Source organism: Hippocampus bargibanti, linkage group LG22, assembly GCF_051943395.1.
Source record: "Hippocampus bargibanti isolate YZ-2025 linkage group LG22, ASM5194339v1, whole genome shotgun sequence".
Lineage (NCBI taxonomy): Eukaryota > Metazoa > Chordata > Actinopteri > Syngnathiformes > Syngnathidae > Hippocampus > Hippocampus bargibanti.
The window spans coordinates 2516895-2542500 of NC_142755.1; the positions used below are offsets into that span (position 1 = coordinate 2516895).

At 45.5% G+C, this 25606-nt stretch overlaps 1 protein-coding gene and 1 long non-coding RNA gene across 6 annotated transcripts in view; one reads left to right on the forward strand and one right to left on the reverse strand.

The window, feature by feature from the left end:
• The window catches only part of wnk1b (WNK lysine deficient protein kinase 1b), a 43527-nt gene that overhangs the window by 2795 nt on the left and 15126 nt on the right, over nucleotides 1-25606 (reverse strand). Inside the window, exons 3-38 of one of the 5 annotated variants that reach the window (XM_088988778.1) lie at nucleotides 19430-19602; nucleotides 18089-18309; nucleotides 17786-17943; nucleotides 16822-16910; nucleotides 16617-16756; nucleotides 16178-16257; nucleotides 15926-16102; nucleotides 15085-15151; nucleotides 14818-15011; nucleotides 13742-14005; nucleotides 11151-12347; nucleotides 9617-9691; nucleotides 9491-9553; nucleotides 9277-9336; nucleotides 8922-9155; nucleotides 8722-8792; nucleotides 7818-7971; nucleotides 7624-7740; nucleotides 7445-7555; nucleotides 7328-7379; nucleotides 7127-7258; nucleotides 6494-7031; nucleotides 6128-6429; nucleotides 5983-6044; nucleotides 4419-4484; nucleotides 4293-4329; nucleotides 4143-4213; nucleotides 3813-4073; nucleotides 3282-3511; nucleotides 3136-3211; nucleotides 2927-3056; nucleotides 1726-1887; nucleotides 1491-1562; nucleotides 879-920; nucleotides 521-666; nucleotides 384-440 (exon numbers count right to left, since the gene is read on the reverse strand). In XM_088988778.1, coding sequence (XP_088844904.1) covers nucleotides 384-440; nucleotides 521-666; nucleotides 879-920; nucleotides 1491-1562; nucleotides 1726-1887; nucleotides 2927-3056; nucleotides 3136-3211; nucleotides 3282-3511; nucleotides 3813-4073; nucleotides 4143-4213; nucleotides 4293-4329; nucleotides 4419-4484; nucleotides 5983-6044; nucleotides 6128-6429; nucleotides 6494-7031; nucleotides 7127-7258; nucleotides 7328-7379; nucleotides 7445-7555; nucleotides 7624-7740; nucleotides 7818-7971; nucleotides 8722-8792; nucleotides 8922-9155; nucleotides 9277-9336; nucleotides 9491-9553; nucleotides 9617-9691; nucleotides 11151-12347; nucleotides 13742-14005; nucleotides 14818-15011; nucleotides 15085-15151; nucleotides 15926-16102; nucleotides 16178-16257; nucleotides 16617-16756; nucleotides 16822-16910; nucleotides 17786-17943; nucleotides 18089-18309; nucleotides 19430-19602 — 6081 coding nt within the window. Of the gene's footprint in view, nucleotides 1-383; nucleotides 441-520; nucleotides 667-878; nucleotides 921-1490; nucleotides 1563-1725; nucleotides 1888-2926; nucleotides 3057-3135; nucleotides 3212-3281; nucleotides 3512-3812; nucleotides 4074-4142; nucleotides 4214-4292; nucleotides 4330-4418; nucleotides 4485-5982; nucleotides 6045-6127; nucleotides 6430-6493; nucleotides 7032-7126; nucleotides 7259-7327; nucleotides 7380-7444; nucleotides 7556-7623; nucleotides 7741-7817; nucleotides 7972-8721; nucleotides 8793-8921; nucleotides 9156-9276; nucleotides 9337-9490; nucleotides 9554-9616; nucleotides 9692-11150; nucleotides 12351-13741; nucleotides 14006-14817; nucleotides 15012-15084; nucleotides 15152-15925; nucleotides 16103-16177; nucleotides 16258-16616; nucleotides 16757-16821; nucleotides 16911-17785; nucleotides 17944-18088; nucleotides 18310-19429; nucleotides 19603-25606 lie in introns of all 5 variants that reach the window. The other 4 variants (XM_088988780.1, XM_088988779.1, XM_088988782.1 and 1 more) reach the window with 4 other exon arrangements.
• Nucleotides 22809-25606, forward strand: part of LOC148881600 (uncharacterized) — an 8002-nt gene continuing 5204 nt past the window's right edge. The window contains exon 1 of the long non-coding RNA XR_016113670.1: nucleotides 22809-23310. This is a non-coding gene — a long non-coding RNA (uncharacterized LOC148881600). The remainder of the gene's footprint in view (nucleotides 23311-25606) is intronic.

Genomic DNA, 25606 nt, shown 5'->3' on the forward strand with positions numbered 1-25606 from the left:
GATAGCCAACAGATAGCTAGCTAGATAGATACCCACCTAGATATCGATGTAGCTAATAGATAGCTGAATAGATAGTAAGTTAGCTAGCCAGCTAGTAGATAGCTAATAGATAGCAAACAGATAGCTAGCTAGATAGCTATCCACCTAGATAGCTATATATATAGATAATAGATAGCTAAATCTATTTAGCTTTCTAATCAAAAAAATTAAACATGAAAATAAAGATTTAAACTGTTAAATAGCGTTTAGCTCAAGTGTGAGGACTGACAACGGTTTCCGAAAGCCTACTAGAACATCTGATACGTCTTGGTAAAGCTCTCAGTCGTATAGGAGTGGTCCACTAAATCATATGAGATGTATTTTTTGATCATCGCGTCGTGTACCTCATATCCATGTCCTGGTACCGAGGTTTGCTGCAGGTGTTTGGTGGTCTTCTTACCCTGGGAGTGAACACAAAACCTCAACTTAGTTCACAGTAGCATTATTTTCTGTTTTGTTGTGAGACACACAAAAAAAAGACCTGTGAAAGGTCTCTAGCCCAGTTGTCCACCAGTTTATGGAGATCATCGGTGAACGTCCCTTTACGCTGATGAGGGGCCGATATGTTGAGACACTGGGAGCCCCCCAAAGGGGCGGAGCCACTCACTGAATTGACGCTGTTGGTCCCTGTGATAAAACGACAAGACGAGCTTCTGGGTCACTCAGAAGGACTTTTTTTAGGATTAGGAAAAGAAAGCAATGTGGATGTTATTTTTGCAAGTGCACGCATATGTAATGAGGGGGAAGGGGGCGGGGTCATGACTGAATGGAAAGAAAGATGAATGGAAAGCAAAAGGAAAAATAAAATAAAAAAGAACGAAGAAGAAAGAGATAGTTACGACATAGCTGGTTGCAGGGGCAGACTTTTTTCACCATCTTCCCTGCGCGGCACCCAGAATGAAAAAAAAATGGAAGGAAATTGGGAGAAAAGGGGAAACCAGAACGACATTTTAGATACACGGCGTGACGGAAAAAGCCCGACAATAACGGCAAACGGAGAATAAAAGAATGTTATTACTAAAAATTGATTTAACTCATTCACTGCAAGACGACGTGCAAAAATGTGTCCACTCCAGTGCCAGGGTTTTTGTCATTATAACTCAAATTCCAGGATCCACAGAATATTGAGTTTTAGGACGACATCAACATTCAATTCAGCGTTAAAAACCTTATACTCTTTTCTTACATCAGAAAAAAAACGTTAATTCCTAAGTTATATGGGTCTGGAGTTATCTGAGCTTGAAATGGGGGAGGTGTACCAAATACGTTACAATACATATTGATTTATATAGCACTTTAACAACAGCGGAAGCTAGAACAAACCTTAGACTCTCTTCTTTCATCAGAAAAAAACGTTAATTCCTAAGTTATATGGGTCTGGACTTATGGCGCCAGGAGAGAATCCGACGTATAGGAAAAGCGTTACACACAAAGAGCCAAGCAGGGCGTACTGAGAAAGCGCGTCCTCCTGCCGCCGGGCTTCAAGGTCAAACGTTCGGAACCTCGCGTGACCTTTACGGAGCCTGAGTGAGGAGATGAAGAAACGGGGAGGGCGGGTGGTGGCGATGACGTGGGAGAGTGCAACAAAAATGGCGCAGAGAAGACAGTGAGGAAAAGTGAGCAAAAAGTGAAAACGGAGTAAAAAGGGGGACCGGCGGATCAGGTCTTGGTTTGTCTCCAACCCACCTGAGTTGCTCCCGCACAAGCCGGGCGCTGAGAGCGCCGTCGAGCTGGGGTAATCCGAGCATGGGATGTCGTCGGAGGGAGCCGCTTTGAGGGGACGCTCGCCGTCGCCCGGATCCGCTAATCGTCCCGCCGTGGCGGCGCTTTGGGTCGACGGGGTGCTGCCTGGAAAGAGGGTGGGCGAGTTACACACCTGCCATTTTGTGAAATACATCCTATTGAGCGAAAATAAGATTTAGTAGGCTTTTGCTGCCAACAACAAAAGCTTGAATGAACAGCTTGACTTAGCCTTAGTTGGACCATAACGAATTTTCCAGAGACTTTCTCATCGTCCAACGAAGCGCAAAGTTCAACTTTGGGAGCCACAATTCGGAAATTTGCAACATTCAGTTATTTTTCTTTCACTTTCTAATAATAATTATAATACATTTCATTTATAAGCGCCTTTAAAAATTCTCAAGGTCACTTTACAGTCCCAGGATAAGTTTTTCTGTGGGAGAGCAGGGGCAGCCACACGCGCCAGCGTTCACTCATCATGGAAGTAAATAGATAGAAAGCTAGCTAGCCAGCTCGTAGATAGATAATGGATAGCCGACAGATAGCTAGCTAGATAGATAGCCACCTAGATAGTGATATAGCTAATAGATAGCTGAATAGATAGAAAGCTACACGCGCCAGCGTTCACTCAACACGGAAGTAAATAGATAGAAAGCTAGCTAGCCACCTAATAGATAGCTAATAGATAGCCAACAGCTAGCTAGCTAGATAGCCACATACATAGCTATATAGCTAATAGCTAGCTAAATCTATTTTGCTTTCTAAAAAAAAAAATACAAATTAATTTAAACTGTTAAATAGCATTAGCTAAAGCGTGAGGAATGACAACGGGTTCCAAAAGCCTAATAGAACATCTGATACGGCTGTGTAAAGCTCTCAGTTTTACGGGAGTCCGAAAAGCTTCGTCAGCAAACTAAAGTTGTGCTGGTAACTTTATATATATCCCGAATGGATAGAAGTGTCGGTGCCAGTCTTCTGCTTTGATAGGTCGCCGCTATAAGGTCAAAGAAGTACAGATGACGGCTGAAGAAACTGTGGCACGTGTTCTGACATTTGACACAAAATGGCGTTCGCGTTATTTCAGTTTCTTTTATTTCACCTTGTAATGTAATTTTTTTTCTTCATATTTAATCGCAAATACGCTCACCAGGATGAAGCGGACTCCCGCTACTAAGCGAGGAACCGGTTCTGGATGATTTGGCGGATTTGCTTTTGGTGGGTCGCCGACGTCTGCCAGCCAAGGTGACAACCGGAGGAAGGACAGCGGGTGGAGGAACCTGCGCCGCCATTTTTCCCCAGAGCAAAGATATTAAAAAAAAGCTCAAAGTCGTTCAGTTCGTTTCGGGTGTTGTTTACCTTCCCAAGCCTGGTGAACAAACCGTCGATTTCCTCCTTTTGGCGCAGGTGGAGGGCTTGAATTTCACTCAAGTGTCTGGCGGGATGAGAAGAAGTAGAAGATGAGTAACGGCGACGCGTGGCTCCATCAATGGCGCCGCTCTCACTTTTCACGAAGGCGGTTGATCTCCCGCTTGAAGTCTTCGTCCTCCCACTCCGAGTCGTTGTCGCTGCTCACGTAGGAGTTGTTGAAGGAGTTGTTGTTGTTCAGAGAGGGCGGGGTTACGGCGTCGGGGTCGGCGGGTCCGTTCGGCGGCGGCGGACTCGGCTCGGCGTTCCGTACTCGGGCCGGACTGACGGAGAAACGTCCGACTTTGGCTTCTGAATTGGTGGTGACCTGGATGTAAAACAAAATGGTGGAATTTAGAATATGATAGAGGTTATCATATTCAATTATTTGCTATCCATTAGCTAGCTGGCTAGCTATTAGCTGTATAGCTGACTGGCTGTAAGATGTCTAGCTGTTGGCTATCTACTCACTCTTTATTAGCTCTCCATTAGCTAGCTAGCTATTAGCTGTCTATCTATTAGCTATTTATTTGCTATCCATTAGCTAGCTAGCTTTCTATCTATTTGAGTCACTTTGGGGTTGAGTAAAAGAAATGTATTATTATTATTAAGAAATAAAAAATTCATACCTGGAAGCGTCCGATGGTGTTGGCGGGTTTTGGCGATGGGGACGTGGAATGGGAAGGGCGTCGAGATCCATTTTTTCCGGGCAGTCCATCCACCACATCTTCCACTCGCAGCGAGGAGCCCTTGTGTAGCGTGTTCTCCGGGCTGGAGAGACCAGAACAGGACGACGAGGACGTGCCGGAGGACGATGAAGAAGATGTCGTGGAGGACGATTCCGTGCACACCGGACGCTGTTTTGGTGTCTCCTCAGTCGTCAGTGAGACCTTCGTGAACATAGCGACGATTGTGAAATAAAAGCTACAAATCAAAAAGCAGAATATGCAATTACAAACCTGAAATCTCCCGAGTTTGATTCCACTTTTCGCAGCGGGTGAGAAGTTGTCTTCCTCCGGAGAGAAGGACGCTGAAAGTTCAACGGCACATCCGGGTGATGAGATATTAGTGACAGAACACCCGGAAAAAAGCAAGTCACGATAACGTACTTGATTGTCCTAATGGATGAACGGGACCTTGAGAAGCCTGAAGTGAACACGTGACACACAAATTTTTATTAGCATGTGGGTAAAATGTTGTTGTTTTCATTTGGGTATTTGTGCTGGTGTGCTCACCGGGACATTCTCGGGGCTAAGCGCCCGTCTCAGTTGAGCATCCAGGTCCTCCAAAGGCTGCTGTGACTACAGCGAGGCAAGAAGAAAAAACAACTTTTGATTGTGATTGACGAACGTTGACGAAGATCTAGTCTAATATTCCAATTAGCCTAGCTTTTATTTTGAAAAAAAAAAAATGCTGCTTCTAGTTGTTCTATTTTTAGACAACCCTCACAATTATTCAAAAATTCGCTTGGCATTCCTCGTTATAAAACAAATCGTCGTTAGTAAAAGCAGAGTAAGATTTTGAGTGGTAGCAAAAAACAAACAAACAGAAAAACAACACCTGAGTGAGACTGAGGAGAACCGGCCTAATCCCGGACAGGAAAAGTGGGAGCGATTTGCAAGGGGGGGATGTGGTGGTGGGGCGGGGGAGAAAAAAAAGTCAATGAAATATCATGCGAGGTGAGTCGTGAGAAAAGGAAAATATGTTAATACACGATGACGTTGATTGAAAAGTATTAAATGGCGTCGTTACTTTCAATCCGACTCTGATTCGAGAATAATTTAGCATATTTTCAAGACCAGTTTTTGGTCTCTGGTTTGTGAGCCAAAATCTCCATGTCAGCGACAGTCTCCAATTTTTATAAAAAAAAAACAAACAAAAAAAATGGAGCAAAACATGTTAATAGATAATAGTCACATGCATATATTCTTTATCCTCTGCAAAAATACTACTTTTCACCGAATTACCGTCTCCATATACTGTGGTTTACAGTGAGTGGAATGATCTGCACTACACTGAAGACATCTTTAATATAATCGTGTGTTTTTTTTCTGATTAAAAAAATATACAGGTAACATCCGAATTACGACAAACTCGACTTACGACCACACGCACTTACAACCATGACCTCCAGACCCTATTTTTAAAATTTTATAATAATACATTTTATTTCAAGTGCCTTTCAAAGCTCTCAAGGACACTTTACAGTCAGAGACAAGCATAGGTACAATAATATATAAAATACAATTCTAAATAGAATACAATAAATAAAATACAATTATAAATAGAAACGATATAGAGCTACACAGAAAAATGCCATTTTATAAAGGTGAGTTTGAGATGGGATTTAAAGGTGGGAAGAGAATTGATGTTACGAATGTTGGGAGGAAGTGAGTTCCAGGGTTTGGGGGTAGAGCAGCTTTCAGCTTTCAGCTGCTCTACCCCATCGTGCTGATAATATGAAATTTTAATTATACGCCTGGCACCGCAACGCGCTAGCAGACAGGTACAACAATTTCGGCCAGCCAGCATCTCATGCTCGTACAGCAATGGACTGTGTGATGGCACCAGAGGGGGAAGTTTGCGATTCATTTAGCCTCAAGAGTCTCTATTCAACATTTTGAATGGATTTCGACTTACGACCATTTTGACTTACGACCGTTTGGTCGGAACGGAACTCGGTCATAAGTCGGATGTTACCTCTACTGAAAAAAAACGTGCAGTGCATGAAAGTACATCCAAAGTACTTCCAACACAAGATTTCGCTCTATAATTGATAACAGCCATTGGAGGACTCACCGGTACTCTGGATAAAGACGTTTTGGATGGAGTAGTCTGGCCAAAGGTGGTCACAGAGTTAACTTGGAAGGGCAAGGAGGGTTACAAGGAAGGAAGTTACATTATTGAATTGCACGTGTAAGGACGGTCATTTTAAAAAACATACCAGAAGCTGCAGGAGTGGAGCTAAGTGTGCTTGGGCCCTGCACGGTGGTGGGTGACCCCAGCGCCAGGGTTGTGGGAGGTGGCGTAGGACTGGCGGCCTGGCCGGAGCCAATAGAAGCGGTAGAGGTGCCCAAAGGGGAGGAGGAACCCCCCGCTGATGCTGCGGAGGTCGCGTCCGATGGCGCAGGGTCCCCCTGGGAGGAGACCGATCCTCCACCGAGGTCCATGAAGAGCGAACGGAGCTTTTTCTCGAGAGCTTGGATGTCATCTGGTTTGCTTTGGCACTCCATGGAGGCATCACATCTGGTGGAGGGGGAGAGGTCATCAAATAATTTTCTCCTTGCCGTTCCCCCGAAAAAAACCCCACCTTGAGTCACATTCCCCGCAGTGTGCGTGCGTCTGCCCAGGTTGCGTGGCGATCTGCGGCTGCGAATGCACCAGGGTGGGCTGCACCGAAGAACCATTGGAGGAGGACGATGGCGGAACTGGGGAGGCGGTTGCCGGGACGAAGAAGGAAGAGGTGGATGAAGAAGGTGACGTGGGAGACACCAGGCAATGGACCAGCGGGGCTTCGCTAGCCGGGAGGGCGGAGGAGGTCACCGAGGAGGCGCTGGTGAGGGGTAAAACGGACGGGATGCAAGTGGAAGTGGACGTGAGGGTCTGCGAGTGATTCATCAAAGTGGAGGTGGGACAACTGGGGGACGCATCGGACGCATCCTGGTTAGATGTGGAAGGATTAGCTTCCGTCACGGGAGTGGACGATGGGGGATGGGTGGAGCGCATGCAGGCCGGGGCGGTGCTCGGACCCGGATCCAACTGGGTTTTATTCTGTCGCAGCTCCAAGAAGGCCTGCTCTAAACTGACAGATCCCGCCGATTTGGACAAGCTCAAACCTAGAGTTGGAACTGCCCCCCCCCCAAAAAAAATTACACGAGTTCAACTCGGATGATGAAGAATTCATGCATTGATTAAATCAATATTGGTCACATAGATTGCTCACTGGGATCGACAGTGGAAGATAATGGAGGGGAAGGCAGGCTCGGTTCCTTGACCCTGGCCTCGGGTACGGGGCTGACGATGAATTTGCGACCCGCCGAATGGACCACTTGTCCCGTGGGGCTTGGGGGGGTGTCTAAACAAACACAGTTGGTTTATGTATTGAAAAAGTCACAAATGTCCATTTCGTATTGATGATGATCACCTGGCATAGGGACCGAGATGGTCAGATTCTGCTCTGTCACATGACCAGTCATCTGGAAATCAATTAAATGCGATTTAACAAAGGGGGTGTGGCGACGGGACTGCGTGATGACCTCACCTGGCCGCTGGAGTCCCTCTCCAGACCTTTTTCGTCGGCGTTCTGGATCACCTCGCGAACCTGCTCGATGAACGAGTCCCTCTCGCTCTCGAGGATGAACTCGCTTTGGATCTGGAGACCACGAGAGCGACTTTAAAGTGATCTTATGGGGATGTTAAAAGCATGCACTGACGCCTCACCATGATCTGCGCGATCTCTTCCGGGTTGTCTCCGTCCAAGTCAAACCTGAAGGTGACCATCTTCCGGTTGTGAGTTTCCAGCTGACACTCGGCGACTCGATCTCCGCGGTTGGATATCTGGATATCACATGGACAACAAATATATATAAAAGATGCTAACGCAAGAAGTGTTTTGAATGATTTTTCAAATTTACATTTAGGACGTTAAGTTTGGCTTTGGAGAACTTCTCGTGTCGTGAGCGGCTCCGAACCGAACGTCTCTGGTGGCGTTTGGCGGAGCGACCTTCGTGACGGCCTCCTCCGCCTCCGTCGTTGCCGTCGCTAAGGCCTGACGCCTCAGAGTAGCCACTGAAATAGTTGGAAAAATATTTATTACAAAAGTAGCGCACAATTCTATAAAAAGGTGTCTTTAGCCGACTTCTTTGAAGATCATCCGAAAAGCTTCGTCAGCGAACTAAAGTTATGCTGGTAGCTCTGGCCCTAAATGACTCGCAAACTCCCCCCTCTGGTGCCATCACACGGTCGCTTGTTGTGCGAGCTGGCTGGCCCAAATTGTTGTACGCGTTGCCTGCCTGCTAGCGTGTTGCGGTGCCAGGCGTAGAATAAAAATTTTAAAAATAGGGTCTGGAGGTCGTGGTCGTAAGTACGGGTGGACGTAAGTCGAGCCGGTCGTATGTGGGATGTTACCTGTATATATCCCAAATGTCCAGAGGTGTCAGTCCTTCGAGCCCTGCTTTGGTAAATACCTGCTCTATGATTGGGAGGGAGCAGTGGTCACGCTGATGAGGTGATACCAGAGCAAACAGGGCAATCAGGGCCAGTCATAGAACATAATCAGACAGGACAAAATAAGTCATCAGAGTAGCTTGAGGGAGTAGTCCACTATTGGTCTGGCACCGCCACCTCTGGACATTAGGGATATATACTGTATAAGGGCCACAGCTACCAGCACAACTTTAGTTCACTGACGAAGCTTCTCGGACGAGGAGCGAAACATCTGACACCTTCAAAGAAGTACACATGACAGAAGAAGAATCCTTTTCATCAATGGACCACTCCTGTATGCTATTTTGATCAAGATAATGTGCTTATTTTTACCTTTCTACGGAGGCTTGGGTGAGGGGTGCCTGTAGCTGGAAGTGAGACAGGTCCGATGGTTGAGACACAGACTGAAATGAAAACAAGAGTCAAAATACAAAAAATAAATCAATAAACACACTTGCGAGATTAACATTTTGGGTTCTACTCGGAACCTGAGGGAGCAGGGATATTTTTTTCGTTCTTCCACAGCCAAGTACCTGGGGAGGGGCTTCTGTAGCAGTATCGGGCGGGGCGGGGACTACACTGATGATTGGCACCATGGTAGCCAATGACGGGGACACGTGTGCGGGGACAGGGGGAACAGGAAGCAGCAGAGAGCAGGGAGGGGAGGCCACGGCCGCTGTCGGCACGGTAACGGGAGGGGACGGCAAAGGAGAAGGAGCGCGGCTCGCCGTGGACGCGGGACAGGCGGCGGTGGCGCTCGGGCCGGGCTGACGTGAAGGAGGCGGGAAGAGGAGACAGAAAAGGAAAGGTGAGTCGGGGAAAAGGAGGTGGATTGAGGGAATGCGGTGGAAAAGGGGAGGAATGCACGCACGGGATTGCCGAGGTTACCTGAAGGAGTGCTCGCCGGGGGAAAAAAAACATAGCGGGAGATGGGCTCAGGTCACATGACTGAGCACGAGAGATTGAAAGAGAAACCCAAAATGGGAGGGGGGGGGTCGGGGGTCATGCCAATGAGTGCAGAGAAAAAAAAGCAGAAAAGCGAACTGAAGTGAGGAGCGTGTGAGATGTCAATCTAGTCGATATGTGGCATAGGGGGAGGTACCTGTGTGGAACTGTGGGTGGGGCTCTGAGATGACGACACCCCCGACTGGATGGATGCCGTCACCTGGAGAGATGAATTCCAGCAATGTAAATGGAAAACAGAAAGTCGGATGTTATTTTTTTTTACCTTCTGGGGGGTCCCTTGGGGGGCCGATTGCGGGCCTAACAGTGGTGAACCGGGGGTGGGCTGGGGCGTTGATACCTAAGAGTTGGCAAATTTTAAAAAAAATTAATTTGCGGGTGGATTCCCGGTGCGGAAACACATGCGTGCAAACGCAAGCTACCTCTAAAACGGTCTACTTTTTGTTCTTGTGTATGCACGCATGCGCACGGACAGATCGCCGGGGCACGACGAGGGGGATCGAACCAAAGCACACACATCATGTGGACACTGGGGGGTTAGGCTCGTTATGCGGGGTTTCGCTCTCATGCGGGTTGGAAATGAACAGCGGTTGTAATAAGTGCATGTTACAGAAGTACAGCCTAATACAATTGCCCGGTTTCTTACACTTCATGTCTCAAAAATCAAAATCACACTAAAATTGGGTGTATTAGACCATAAACCACCCTTAGAAGGCTGCGTGCAACGTTTGTACTTGTCAAGAGCGGAGCTGAAACAAGTATAGTTGCGATGCGACGGCTAAAACAGGGGTCAAAGGTCATGGAAAAAAAGCCACAAACAACAGCAAAATGATCCTAGCAGCTTTCTAAAGGTTTTCCGATAAGTTGCAGTTGTAACCCTTTGAGAAACAAGAAAAGAAAAAAAAATACATAAAATAAAATAATAATAAAAAACAAACAATAAATACACATAAAAATAATCTATGCACATTGAAATATATATTTAAACATATCAATATAATATGTATGTTTTCGGTGTGTTTGTTCGTACAAATCGCCAAAGTCTTGCACCTTTCTGGCCTTTGGAGCAAGTAAATACAAGCCATTTGATTTTGACCTAATGGCGGTCGAGGAATACTGAGGCGAGCGACTTTGGATTTGCACAGTATTCAAGTATACATGGCATACCTGTACAAACACACAGATAAATACTACGAGTACTACAATAAATAAAATAAACTAAAAGGTGAGGCCTTACGAAGCTGGCGCAACAGGGCAAGTCTCAGATGAACTCCAATTACAGGTAACATCCGACTTACGACCGAGTTCCGTTCCGACCAAACGGTCGTAAGTCGAAATACATCCAAAATGTTGAATACAGACTCAGAGGCTAAATGACTCGCAAACTCCCCCCCTCTGGTGCCATCACACGGTCGATTGTAAGTACGGGTGGTCGTAAGTCGAGTCTGTCGTAAGTCGGATGTTACCTGTAGTTATTTTGAGCAGCGTCAGGGATTTCAAATGTGAAATGAGACGTGCCCTGTTGCGTCCAAATGACAGGAAGTGAGGGCGGGTAGGGGTTAAATTCACAATTTTGCTATGGGATGAGGAATGCTGGTTGTTTTTAGGGTACCGGATACAATATGAATCGCTCATGGGTCCGATTACAGTATCGCTCGTTTGCGTGATGATATTCATCAAGCGATCATGTGTATTTTGAATAGCGGAAATTTACCAGCAAATAAATAAGGAATGATAATGCAGTAATGCAATCAGACCCATGGCTTTGGATTTTTAGAACATTTTTAAAAATTTAGTACCAGTACGGCGTTATTGGCCTGCATAGCCAGCAAAGACTCATGGTAGGGAACCACCCCTCCGTGGCGGGCCGATACGCCTTGCTCAGCGGCAGGGGAAGGCGGGAGATAACTCTGCTTGGAAGGCGGATGCGCTTGGCTTTCGGTCAAATCGGTCGAGGACGACTGCGGGATGGAGCGAGCGGCCGATGGGTCGAAATGGCGCGACGAGGGAGGTGGCGACTGGAATTCGCCGGTATCCGAGGATGGGAGAGAGTCGCTGGAGGGTTCTGGGCTTCTGGCGTGATGGAGGAGGAGACTTCCTGGCGGTAACGGTAGCTCCGGGCTAATATATGAACACATTTCTTCAGTGACCGGCTGGAGTCGAAGGTACGAACCCGAACCGCTTGACCCTGTCGGGGTGTTGTCATCCAGCGGGAGATCTATGGAGCTCCGTCGGGCTCGGTAGAGTCTGGAGGCCAGGAGACTCGGGTCACTGGCGGCGGCGGCCGCCGCGGCGGCTAAATGGTAATCAAAAACACTCCCGGGCGACTGTGGCGGCGCATCGGCGATGACTTGTGGCGCTGATGGACAAGAAACAGGGCAACCGGCGGCTTGACTCATGGGTGGTCCTGGCGGTGGGACGGGACTTAGTCTTTGCATGATGTGAGAATGCAAGAATCCCGGTGGAGGAACCGAATCGTAGCCCAAAGCCCTCTGATGATGCAAATTGAAAATCCCGAGCTGGTGGGCGGCCATTGGGTACCCGCCGTACGCCATGGCCTCGTAGTGATCCAGTAAAGCCGCTTGGTTTAAACTCAGTCTCCTCACCACTTCCTCCTGTTCCGCCTTGTACCCGTAAAACGCAGCTTCCGACTGCGAATGTTCGCCGACTCCGAGTCTCGGAGCGGTCGCGGTGAAAGCGGGATTGAGCATGAAAAACGACGGCGTGTCCGCACCCTCCATGGGGTGCAGGTTGCTCCCATATCGGGGGTACGCCGGTTGAAAATGGCGGGTGTGAGCTTCAAGTATGGAGGTGCTCTTGCGACGTTGGGTGTTATAAGCCTTGGGAGGGCCTGTGGGAGGAGGCGAGAAGGAAATGGGGCGCTCTGGGATGGAAGAGTAGAAAATATTCGGGGGGTCGGATAATGTCGGAAGGGGGGCGTTCCCTCCTGTTCCTCCACCTGCCGCTGCTCCGCTGTAGGGGTGCGCCATTGAATGCTGCTGCGACAATGAAGATACAGCGGGTTCAGGAATGACAGAATGGAAGTACACCAAAGAGAAACGTCTCTTAGACAGAAGAGAATATTCCAAACAATAAAAATGAAAAGAGGAAGGAAAAATGAGGGTAAAATGGGACTCTAAAAAAAGAGGATATGTACAAGTGAGGAGAAGTTGATCAATATCCTGATGAGTCGTCAATTGTTCGTATTTTGCTACAGGGTGATGCTGTTTTTGTCTTTCAAAATAAATCAACTCATTCACTGTCAGACAATGTGCAACAATGTGTCCACGCCTGTGCCAGGGTTTTTGTCATTGTCACTCCAATTGCAGGACCCACAGAATATTAATTTTTAGGACTACATAAACATTCAATGCAGCATAAGAAACTTTAGACTATCTTCTTTCATCAGAAAAACATTGTTAATTCCTAAATTATATGGGTATGGAGTTATCGGCGCTTGAAATGGGGGCAATACATACATATTGGTTTATATAGCAGTTTATCTAGCTAGCTAGCTATTTGGCTATCTAGCTAGTGAAGGATTATTTCAAATTATCAGAGTCAAAAAACGTCAGTCAGCTTTATTGTCAAATATGATAATATAATAATAATTTAATAATAATACTAATAATAATAATAGTAATAATAACCTAGCTGGCTAGATATTTGATATCTAGCGAGCTACCTGGCTATCTATCTGGGTAGCTATCAAGATGGCTAGCTATTAGCTATATATTAGCTAGCTTTCTATCTATTGGAGTTACGGCTGTCCAAAATACAACGCGTTATTTAAAAACTTTAGCAACAGCTATCTATTAGCTGTCTAGCTGGCTAAATATTAGCTATCTAGCTATCTATCTGGGTAGCTATCAAGCTGGCTAGCTATTAGCTATATATTAGCTAGCTTTCTATCTATTTGAGTTCCGGCTGTACAAAATACAACGCGTTATCTAACAACATGAGCAACAGCCGAAGCTGGAAGAAAGCGCTAACATGGAAATAAAGGAAATTCTGCTACCTTGTGGAAATGAAAAAAAAAAACATTGCCAGAGGCCATGACCAGCGCTTTATCAGCACCCAAGCATGAAAAAAAAAACCACATTCGGGAATGGCAGTGAATGAGTTACTTTTGTTTTCTTTTTGGGAAAAGGGAGAAAGTGGAATGGCTTCCCATTCAAGTCAGAAAAATGATTCGAGATCTTGCATGGCATTTTAGGGCCTGTTGATACGTAATTATTGTTTTTTTTTCTTTTCGTAACGTACTAACAAGTCCATGCAAGTCAATTTAAATTTTTTTAGCTTAGTTCAGCCGAAGAAGAGAGGCACTTTTCGACGCAACTCTCTGCTTCTCACCACAAATTGTGGCGGAGGCGGGACGATTGGAACCTACAGGGCTGGAAGAGATGGCGGGCAGGCTAGCCCGTCGTCGTTGTTTAGCCCCAGGCAGCGAAGGGGCGGAGTGAAGAGGTAGCACCGTCTCCAGGGCCTTGGAGAGGCGCCCGGCGAACGTATCCCTCTCGGCCGAGCGAGGGGAGGCGAACGCCAGAGGAGGCGTGGACGGCCTTTTGGGGCGCGCCGACGGAGGCGTCGGGGTGAGGGAGTAGGAAGAAGGGGGGACGCAAACGGACATGCTACGGCTTCGGCGGGATGCCGGCTGTCGGGTGGGAGGAAGGTTGGGATGAAAAGGGAAAGGAAATAAGATGCAAAGACAACAGCAACAAAACAGGAAGTGAACTAAATGACATAAAATATGGAGTGAATCAAACGAAAATGGAGTTACATGTACATTCAAATCACATCATTTCAAGATTAAATGAGAATAAATATCCCTCCAAAAATTCTTTGCTCTCTGCGAGAGCATTGCAACATTACGTCGCAACCAAAATTGAAACACAAGTTAAAAGTTTAAAGCGTTAACAGACTCAATTTACTCTATTTAATTTAGCCACTCAACAAGATTATGGGATGCCGGTTTGTTGACGACAGCGAGCGATGACCAAAGTGGGGATTGCAAGTATCCTGCCCAACAACAACAACAACAACAAAAAGTGGGTGAATGGAAACCCGAATATGACACCCAATACATGAAATAATAATAATAATAAATTAGAAACATACACAGAACATTTAAATACATCTCAGTGTAATAATAATAATAATAATAATAATAATAATAATAATAATAATAATAATAATAATAATAACAATAATACATTAAAAACCACATACACACAACATTTAAATACATCTCAGTGATCAAAAAAATCCAGAACAAGGAAGCTAGATAAAACTGAGAAGAATGTGCGACAGTCGGGACTTTAAAACCCCCTACTAACGTTCTCGTGATTAATTAAATGAACAATCAAACATGCTCGGTTGAAAACCGCAAGTCCACACGCAGGCAAGGCAATCGCAATCCCACGTCAACGCGCCGCGGAACATATCGGAGAGATAAACATTACTCACCACCGGCAGCGGCGGTTGGGCGTAGGTCGGGTGTTGCTGCTTCTGCTGCGTGTTAGCGCCGCCGCCGGGTGTGGAGGGGTGTTGATTCTGCGACTGAGGCTGGCTAGCTGGCGGGCAGCTATAGGACATGGTCAGTTGGGGACAGTCGCCGGAAAAAAGTGAAGAACCCTGACCACTGTCGGCGCCACCTTCGTCTAAGGTTGACAGAATGTCTTGACGTAAGGGAGATGACGCGTCGGAAAATGTGCGTCAAAGTGAGAGTTTTACTTGTGTGCAAGATGGCCGGCTGCTGATGATGGTGTGGTGGCTCCACCTCTGTCTCTTCAAGCTCCGCCTGCCCAAAAACATTGACTAAACGCATTAATATTGCGATAAATTGAATCTCCTGTGATTCTCTTTGTTAGATGTTTAGTTTGACATAAAATGTCAATTGGTGGTGGCAATGAGCAGTTCGAAGGCTCTTTTTTGGAAACCAAAGTATCGTATTTTCCGGTGTTATAAAGCCTTGATTTTCTTCAAAATATCACCCTGCGCCTTATACGCAGGGGTGCCTTCTATATACCGCAACAGTGACTCAGAATGTGGTGCGCCTTTCACTAGAATTTGGTTTTATATACAGGTAACATGTGACTTACGACCAGCTTGACTTAAGACCACCCATACTTACGACCACGACCTCCAGACCCTAGTTTTATTATTTTAATTCTACGCCTGGCACCACAACGTGCTAGCAGGCCGGCAACGCGGACAACAATTTTGGCTAGCCAGCTAGCATCTCGCTCTCACACAGCAATCGACCGTGTGATGGCACCAGATGGGGGAGTTTGCCAGTCATTTAGCCTACGAGTCTCTATTCAACATTTTGAATGGATTTTGACTTACGACCATTTTGACTTACGACCGTTTGGTCAGAAGGGAACTCGGTCGTAAGTCGGATGTTACCTGTATTTATATATAAAACTGTTTTAATTCATTGATCATAGTCTGGTGTGCCTTTTTCGCTTGCCATTTGGGTCCTTCACTTTCACAAAATCCATTTGAATGACTTTTAAATATATATTTTTTTATGATTCAAGGACATCATGTGATCAAATAATGTCTGACGCACCTGCGTCTGCGGTGGTTTCTGTGCCTCTTGCTGTTTCTCCGCCTCAAGTTTACGCTTGGCTTGCTCTTCTCGCACGAGCTGCCTCTGCTCGCGCTTCCTGCGGATCAGCGACACCCGGTCCTTGATGGCTTTGGCCATGGTCTTGTGGTCGCCCTCGGCGACATAGCCAGATTCAACCTAGAGGAGGGGGCAGACGGGTATGGTGACAATCGCCTCTTTTTTTTTTTTACCCAAACCACCCATAGCGGATACCATTTCCTGAGCCACATCTTCGGGAACATCCTTGATGAGGTCAAACGAGAACTCGATGGCTTCGTTGTCTTTATATTTTCCTGGAAACACGACAACAGTCGTTTTCAAAATAAATACAGGTAACATCCGAGTTACGACCTGGTTCCGTTCCGACAAAACGGTCGTAAGTCAAACGCTCTGACTCAGACGGACACCGAAGGAAAAAAAGCAGTGTACAGTACGACAGGAGATGTTGGCGAGACGGTGTCTGCACTGTATAACTACTGTATTGAATGTAGTCACGCAGTAGATTGCTGTGTGTGACATGCCGGCTGGCCAAATTGTTGCACACGTTGCTGGCTGCTTGCGCGTTGCGGTTCCAGGCGTAGAATTTAAAAAAAGGGCTGGCAGTCGTGGTCGTAAGTACGGGTGGTCGTAAATCGCGCTGGTCGTAACTTACCTTTGAGCTTCTTGACGTCTTCTATCCGGAGCCACAGTTTGATAGCGATCATGACACCGTCATCCTCCTCCGCAAGCTCAACCCTGACTCCGGTGTCCTCTTGGAAGAAGGCATGATTCAACAGGATCTTGATCGCATATCTGCAAGCAATATTTATTTTGGTTACCGTAGAGATAATCCGAAATTGCCGAATGGGATGTGATACCTCTCATCTTTGTTGGTTCTGATGCAACCTTCGATGATTTCTTTCACTTCAGGAATGGCCACCTTGTCAAAACTGCCTGGCTTCACTCCCTGTGTACAATTAAACAAGATAACTTGATAAATTGAAGCACTTAATAGGTTTTAAAATATGCTAATCGATCAGATGGAAGATGTCAAGTGTATCTTGTTACAAATCGCCCCAAAAATAAAACCGAACAAAGTGAGCGACTTACCTTGAGCCTAGCAAACGACGCGGCTACGCTTTCGAGTCACAAAATATCTCAAGAGTGTTAACCAGCAAGCGAAATGAACACCTCCCCTTCTTTTCTATCATTGGCTGTTTTCAGTCTCGAGCTCCCTTTCTGTATTTCACAGTCGCTCACAAACACACACACCGAGATTCCAGGGCCAAATAACGTTAAGGGTGGAGGGGGGGGGGATGTAATGCTATTAGGTATGACAGATGAGAAGGAGAGGAAGGCGCTCGATAAGACTGGAAGTGATGTGGAGTTTCGGACCAGGATGCATTTAAAATTGCTTCTTCCATGTTGTTTTTTTCATTTTAGTATTGATGTGAATTGGGATGACTGGACAAAAAAATGGCCGTCATTATGGGAGAAGAACAGGGTTGTTGTTTCGTCCACAGACCAGATTTTAAATCAGGGCGCTGATGGTGAGGTAATTTGATTTTTTTGATTTGGCAAAATTAAATTGGTCAGGTGTTTTTGGATACTCAGACGGACACTAAAATGTAAATTTAATAAAGTCATAAAAACCACTTAAAACGATGATGATTGCCTCTTTTTTATTCCCTCCCAAGTGATTCAATTTGAATTTTTAATGTCGTATAAAACCCAGCATTTTGTATTTTGTTTTTCAAAAGTTCAAGTGTATTCCAGGACAACCACTTCCAAATTTAAAAAACTGCACATCCTGTGCCCATGCAGTGGCAAAAAAACACTCACGCTAGTAACTCGTCTGTAGATCTGGGCAGCGTTCTGGCATTCCGAATAGGGATACTCGGAAGTGGCCATCTCCAGCATGCACATCCCGAAAGCGTAGACGTCGACAGATTCATCGTACTTCTCCTCGTACATCTCCGGCGCCATAAACTCTGGGGTACCTTGAACGCACCACACAGGAATATTCCTTTTCGCAAATATTTGATAACATGAGTAGCTGTCCACTGCCCCCGAGGGCGATTAATATTCACAAAAAAAACAACCACTGAATGATTTGTAATCATTTTTAATGAACCACATCCTCACCTATGACGCTTTTGGCGAACGAGGCCCTTTTCAGCGTCGCTAAGCCCAGGTCGCCGATCTTGACCGAGCCAGTGGGCCCGGTAATAAAAATGTTGTCACATTTAAGGTCGCGGTGAATGATGGGCGGAGCTCTGGTGTGCAGGAAGTGAAGGCCTTTGAGGATCTGCCGGCACCACGAACGCAGCACCTTGATTTTCATCACCTTGAAACGTTTTAGGTAGCTGCAGTAACAAAACAAGAAATAACAGAAAATATGTCAGAAATGACTTGATTAAAAAGTTAGCATTAGCAAATCTAAAACTCAAGGGTAAGGATCAACTGAGGACCAAAAACTGTAGATTAGATTTGCAGCATTTCTAGGTTGAATTTTCCTCATTTGGGTGTCCTTTGAAGTCAGGTTGGATCAAAAGGCATTTGTTATGTCACTCATGCAATCTTCTATTTTCAATTCACACACCGTAGATTTTTACCCTTATGCAAGTCCTTAAAGATCTGAGAGCCAAAACCTTGATCTTGTTAATTCTGAATTGAATAGAAGAGCTCCTCTCTCATGAGAGTTAGTGCAAATAATGTTTGAACCTTTTCTCAGGATACCCTTGTAGCATATAGAGAGTTTATTTGACTGGAATCACTTTAAATCCTTTTTCTCCATTGAAATCAATGGAAAGGCCATTAATCCGTTCCAGGCTCTGACACATTTCGTCCACAGATAAGGGACCATGTATATAAGTCGAAAATTCTCATGCTCCCGTAATCAGTCATGAGGGTCACCCTCCTTGAGAGCTGTCGTTTGGATGAGAGCCAACATGCTGTACACTACAGTGTACAATAGACGCGTTATAAGGGGCGGCCAACCACTTCACATTGTAACATTGCACTATATTTATTCTCTGTCTTTTATAGTCCTGTACGATATGTGACTAAAAGTGTCCCTGGGAGTTTTGAAAGGCGCTTATAAATGATATGTATTATTACTATTACTAGAATGGTTTAAAAAATTAATGCAAATCTTCCAGGGTCCAGCAGAGTGCACTGTTTCCCTTGTAAACTGTGTCACAATATGGCTAATTTTGGACTTGACCTACAACCTTAAGTAAAATTAAAGTGCCTCTTTGGAATGTGCGCCTTGGCTGAAGTGTAAGCGACGGCGCACGCATCCACACGGCTCGTTGTCGCACTGTCCAGTTGACAGGAATGAGAGGAATCTGCAGCAGAAGCAGGTGGGCCGGTGTCCCGCCATGGGGGTTATTATTATTATTATCATTTTAATCTGCACATTCCTGAGTCGCTATTGGCAAAAATGACTTGCGACACATCTCGGTCTCTACATTGAAAACTCACGTCTTGAGCGTGCCCGAAGTCATGAGCTCGGTGACCAGCACGATGCACTTTTTCCCCTTGCACGGTCCTTCCCACGAGTCGTAGAAACGAACTATGTTAGGATGCTGGAGGCCCTTTAGCATCCCGGCTTCCTCCTTGAAACGCTGCCGCTCCGACTTGGACAGTTTCCGGTCCTGGAGACACAACGGGGGAAAGTAGAGAGAGAGTATGCGTTATTCACAGTTAGCATCACTTGACCCGCGTGGTCACATGATGATAGCTGAAAGGTCACCTGACTGACTGGAAGCCGACAATCCATTTTCCCAGCAGCACTTAAGAAAAAGAGCCGCCTGACCACCCATATTACGCATCTCCCTCGAGACTGGAAAATTTTCTCTCTCTCTTTGCCTCTCAAATCGATTAATCAACAGGAGGCATTTTCTAAACAAGGCAAATCACGTTAAAAATCTCATATAATTTTAAAAACCAAATGGGTGGGTTATTTACGAGGTGTTAAATTACTGACACTTTGACTACCACAACCTGATAAACTTTGACAGATAATCAACTGAACAAAATCCAAGGTTGTTCGACTCTGATTTGGATTTGATCAATTAGCAAGGTTATTGATATTGGGAAATAATTTAATACGAAATGAAAACCTGGTTCAGATAATATAGATAATCCCTAATAGAATTTTTCAAACACTCGCAGTGTTGTTGAGTGGTTAGTTGTTTTCCCTCTCATCAGATCCGAGCTTCAAAACATCATGAGACTTGCGTTTGTCGGATTCAAAAATACCCTATCGCTCTTCTCCTCGTCGCTGACATGCCAGCGCGTACCACAACGTGGCCGACCGGCATCTACCGAGCACCGCGTTTTTCCGACGAAAAGCGTCATGTCTCAGTCGGCTAGCCTACATCTGCATGAGAGTGTAAGAAACCGGCGCCTACACGGGGGGAAAAGGCCGCCTCGTCCCGTCACCAGCAGCCTCCGGGAGGGTAAATCAGAAAAGTTGAAAGCCTATGATCAACTCACGTTGCTTTAGACTGAATGTGGAGGACAGAAAACAGATCTGGAATACCCCAAGGACTAGTATACTGCACTCAAACAAATAAATAGTTCAAGAGATTTAAACTAAGAAATATATAATGAAACTAATGCATAGATTAGAATATTCAACATGACATGAAATGGGAGGTCAAAACCAACTTCATCCTGAGAAAGGCCCAACAGAGGATGTACTTCCTGATTCTGTTGAAGAAGCATGGCCTGCCGCAGGAGCTAGTAATCGAATCAATCCTGTATTTTCCGTCACGGTTTGGTTCGGGCCCGCCACAAAAATGGGCAGATTCCGACTTCAATGGACAGTTAGGACGGCGGAAAAAAAATCATTGGCACCGTCCTACCTACTACCCACTCTCGAGGACTTGCACACTGCAAGAATCAAGACACGAGTATGGAAAATCCTACTGGACCCTCCGCACCCTGCTCACCACCATTTCCAGTGATCGATCAATGTGCACTAAATCCAGCAGACATTTAAATATTTTCTTGCGCCAGTAAGTCTCTAAACAGTAACCCAACCCAAATCAAACTGTATTGTACCTCCCTCTATACTATAGACTGAGTCTATAGGGTTCTACCGAAGACAAATTCCTTGTTTTTGACAATTCCTTGTCCAAAAAAATATGATTCTGATTCTAATGCATATTTGTAGTCCACGCAAAAACGAAAATGCTCCAACGAAGGTAGTGCTGAAATTCAAGTGGAACTGAAGTCCAGAGGAGAACTTGGAACGTCATTAGTCTGGAGCCATACTGTCTGAATCGCCATACACATGCTCCAGAGATGCTCGCCCTTCACAGAACCTCATAAACATGCGCATTGCTCATTTTCACTGAAATTGACCCCCCCAGGAGTCCTTCGCCCAGTTTGTTATGGTTTCGGCCCCACGGTGTGTCAAAGAGAGGCTGGGGGGGAGCATCTGTTGTGAATAAGACTGATTGAAAGGGGGATGAATGACTTCCAGTAAGTGTGAAAGGGAAAGGTGGGCTGGTGGTGGTGGTGGGGGGGCACAAAGCAAGCCCTCATAATCCACACACTGACGGACCTTCAAGACATTTGAGGTGGCGGGTGCTAAAGCCCCCGATGGCAAACATGGAGATTGGAGTCAACTTGTATTCCAAAATATATTTGCTTTTATCTTTTTTTTAATCCACTCTGCCAACCCCCCCTTTGTGTTTCTCTCCGGTGAATTACCCCCCCCCCCCTCCACTTCCCCCGCCTCATTCCTTCCTCCGACTTAGGTGGTTTTTGGTTTCCTTTCAGTCACCACTCTACATATTGCAGTAACCAGGGCCATGTGTCCGACTTGTCCGATTTGAAATCTGACCCAGTTGCGGAGGGAAAAGGGGAGGCTTTCCAGTTGAAAAATGTGGCCAGGCAAAGACTATTCTGGGCTTCCTTCGCTCGGTGCGGCCTCTGCCTTAAAAACGTGACCGGTAAATCAAATGGGAGTGAAGTCATCAGCCTTAAACGACAAATAATCGGTCAGGATGGTGTCCATTTCAATAATAATTGGTGACATTGAGGCCTGACACTCATTGTTTCATTGACCTGCACTTGGCGATTCTACATACACAGTAACCCCAAAATGTGTCATCATCCTGAACGTGTTTGATTTCATATACAAGTCATTGATTTTATATATGAGATACAGAATTAGCACGATCCAAGGCACATTATCTCATTCACTACCATTCCCGAATTTATTCGGGAATTGAAAATGTGATGTAGAGCACCATTCCTGAATTTGTTCGGGTTTTGCGCTGGTCAGACCCTTGGCAATGTTTTTCCCTTCCACTATATTGCAGCATTTCCTTTTTTTCCAATGTTAGCGCTTTGTTACAGCTTCACCCGTTTTAAAGCGCATATAAATCACTATGTATGTATCGTATTTTGTAGAGCCGCCCCCATTTCAAGCTCAGACAACTCCGGACCCTTATATTTTTTTCCAAGCTTTCTTATGCTGCACTGAATGTTTATGTAGTCCTAAAACTCAATATTGTGTGGGTCCTGGAATTTGAGTGAAAATGACAAAAACCCTGGCACTGGAGCGGATACATTTTTGCACATCATCTGGCAGTGAATCAGTTAATAAAGCGCCAATTGTGGGTTCAGATTACTCATTTTTAAAGAAAGTTAGCAACTAAAAATGGGCTCCTTTGTTTTACATGGTGGAAACAACCATCCAATTTAACGGCATGAAGAAAATTAGCGACCGACGGATTAAAAGGTCACTTAGATGTTCTTCTTTCATCAGAAAAAAATATAAGGGTCCGGAGTTGTCTGAGCTTGAAATGGGGGCGGCTCTACAAAATACAATACATACATAGTCATCAGTTTGTAAAAAATCCAAGCAAGAGAGGTGAATTTCCAATATTTTCTGACAAACACAATACAGATTGAACAGAATAGCTTGAATAATTGAATAAGGCTGACTGACACCCATGTCACTCACCAACCATTTCAAGCCAAACATACTCAAAGTCAACGATATCATAGAATGCGAGGATGGCGTGTCAGGCATGCGACAAGTGTCCATGAACATGATCTGCACCCCCTTTCAACGTTTTTCCACTTCCAAACTTCCCCAAGCCTGCCTCGGCGGACCTTCCCGTCACGCAGGGCAGAAAAAGGTTGTCGACTAAGTTTAGCGCAAGACGGCCTGACTACCATGTTCGCACGTCATAAACAAGTAAGCTGCACCGCTGCGCATGATCCATTCAGCGTCCAGCGTCCGTTGGCGTATCCAAAAACGGCAACGGAGAAAAACGCCGAGCTGGCCCGAGTAAACTCCAACGACGATGCCTTGACAAACGGGGACCATTTGATACCGTGTACGTATGCGTGACCTTCAATCCTACGGCGTGTAACTTAAATCTGGCGGCCGTTCCGGACCTGTGTTTCACTAACCCGTGACGTAACGGAGGGTTAGGAGTATGGAAGAGAGTGGATGGCGGGCCGTTCCAGATAAAAATGATTACATAATCTGGCAGGAGGATCCTTTTGCACACCATTTAACATGTGCGCCCTCCGCTTTTGACGCCCAAGATGAACTTTTGCGCTTCTTCTGTTTCGCTTTCATCAGCTCGTCGCTATCGAAGAAGCAAGAAAAACGATAATAATAGTAGCTCACCTATTAGTCACGTTTAGTATTTACCGCACCGGGGAAGGAGGCCGAGAGGACGGCCATGTTTATACCTGGTACGCCTCACTCAGCGGGTCAAAACAAAATGTCATGAGCCCTAAATTCAACCAGAAGAAGAAACCAAGTGATCATAATCCACTCAAAGTTTCTGAAAGTGGTTTACGTCTTTAAGATAAGTGAATAAATAAAAATCCTATGTGTGATGGCACATTGCTAAGGTGTTGCAGAATTTCCGCTAGCATGCTAGCTAACAGGACTGATGAGCTGCATGTGATGTGTGGAGTAATTCAACTGTGTAATGCATTTGTTTGTTACTTGGATAATAATAATAATAATAATAATAATAATAATAATAATAATAATAATAATAATAATACATTTAATTTATAAGCGCCTTTCAAAACTCTCTAGGTCACTTTATAGTCACAGCAGAAGTTTGTCTGCGGATGAGCAGCAGCAGCCACACGCGCCAGCGTTCACTCAACCCAGAAGTAACTCAGATAGAAAGCTGGCTAGCTGGCCAATTGTTAGCCAACAGATACCTAGCTAGATAGCCAGCCAGCTGTGACAGCTATATAGCTAATAGATAGCTAGTGAGAGAGCCAGCTAGGAGGCTAGATAGCTAATAGATAGCAAATAGCTAGGTAGCCAGCCAGCTAGATAGCTAGATAAATCAAAAGAAGTGAAGAGAGGAAAACTCGACCCCCATTTTGCAATTGTTTGTGTTAAAAAAGAGCCAAACAGAAATGGTGGCCTCGTTTTTAAAATGCTTAGCTTGGTGTCTCACGTATGTGCTAGATGCGCAAAAAGCCGCCATTTTGTCGCGTACCGCGGATTAAAAGATTAACATAAATGTGCAATATAATCATGCCACACGCGTACATATGATCAACACCATAAAAATTTCCAATAAATGCCCGTTAAAAAGTGGGAAGTGGAAAGAGATGAGTAGGACAGGATGACAGATTTTATTAGAAAAGGAAGTGAAATGAAAATAAATATAAAGGAAGATGGCTGACCTCCGCCAGGGCCTCCGTTGGATCAGCACCAAAAGCGATTTTCACAAGAAAAGGTGATTACATAAGCCACTTTCCACGGCGATACTATATCACCATGACCTTGTCCCTCATTAGATATCCGCGTAACCCGTTTCCTCCCTCGTAGGCGGCCCACGTTGGCGCAGCAGCGGCTGATTAGCAAAGACGATTCGGGCGTAAGCCGAGCCGCTAAACAGATACGGGCTACCGATGCCGAATGAAGTCATCAGCGACTGCGGCGCGGCCTCGCCGAACATTCGTTTCGGGCTGTCGCCGCGCTTGAGTGCTCTTTTTGATGACTCCGCGGTTCGATTACAAGCAGTTCTTTTATGGCTTAACGCGATCCAGATGAGACTAAAAGGCCTCTGTTTTGTTTTGTTTATTTATTTTAATTCAACCAAAGCAGCACATTGAAGAAACGCTAGGATGTTAGCGGGGCTGTAGCTAACGGTGTTGAAAAGCAGACCAGATATGAGACCGGATATGAGATTGCGGTGATTCGGATATGGGCATACTTGCCCCCCGGCTTGTCTTTCCTGCTTGGGTGATACGTGGGTCAAATATTACACACGCTCATCCGAGGTAAAAAAAAACAACAAAACACAAACGACAAGCGCAATAATAAGCGTTACACAAACACCTCTCAACAATGCACTTCAACAGGGGGGGGGTTGATTACGTTGGGACAAGAGTGACACAATTACCCATCACAGAGAGACATACAGCGTGGCTCGGATTACTTCAGGAGGAGCCCCGGTGTCTCGGCAAAGCGGTTAGCGACAAAGATGTCACTGTCGCTATGATTCGGTCTCGAAACTTTTTGCTATTTCAGCTGCCCTGATTCGGATTTCGTGGTTGGCAGACTTTCAGCGGCTAATTACAATAATGTACAGTTCCGTCGCCTTCGAAAAGGGACAAGCTGTAATTAATAGCAAAGTACATCTGGCT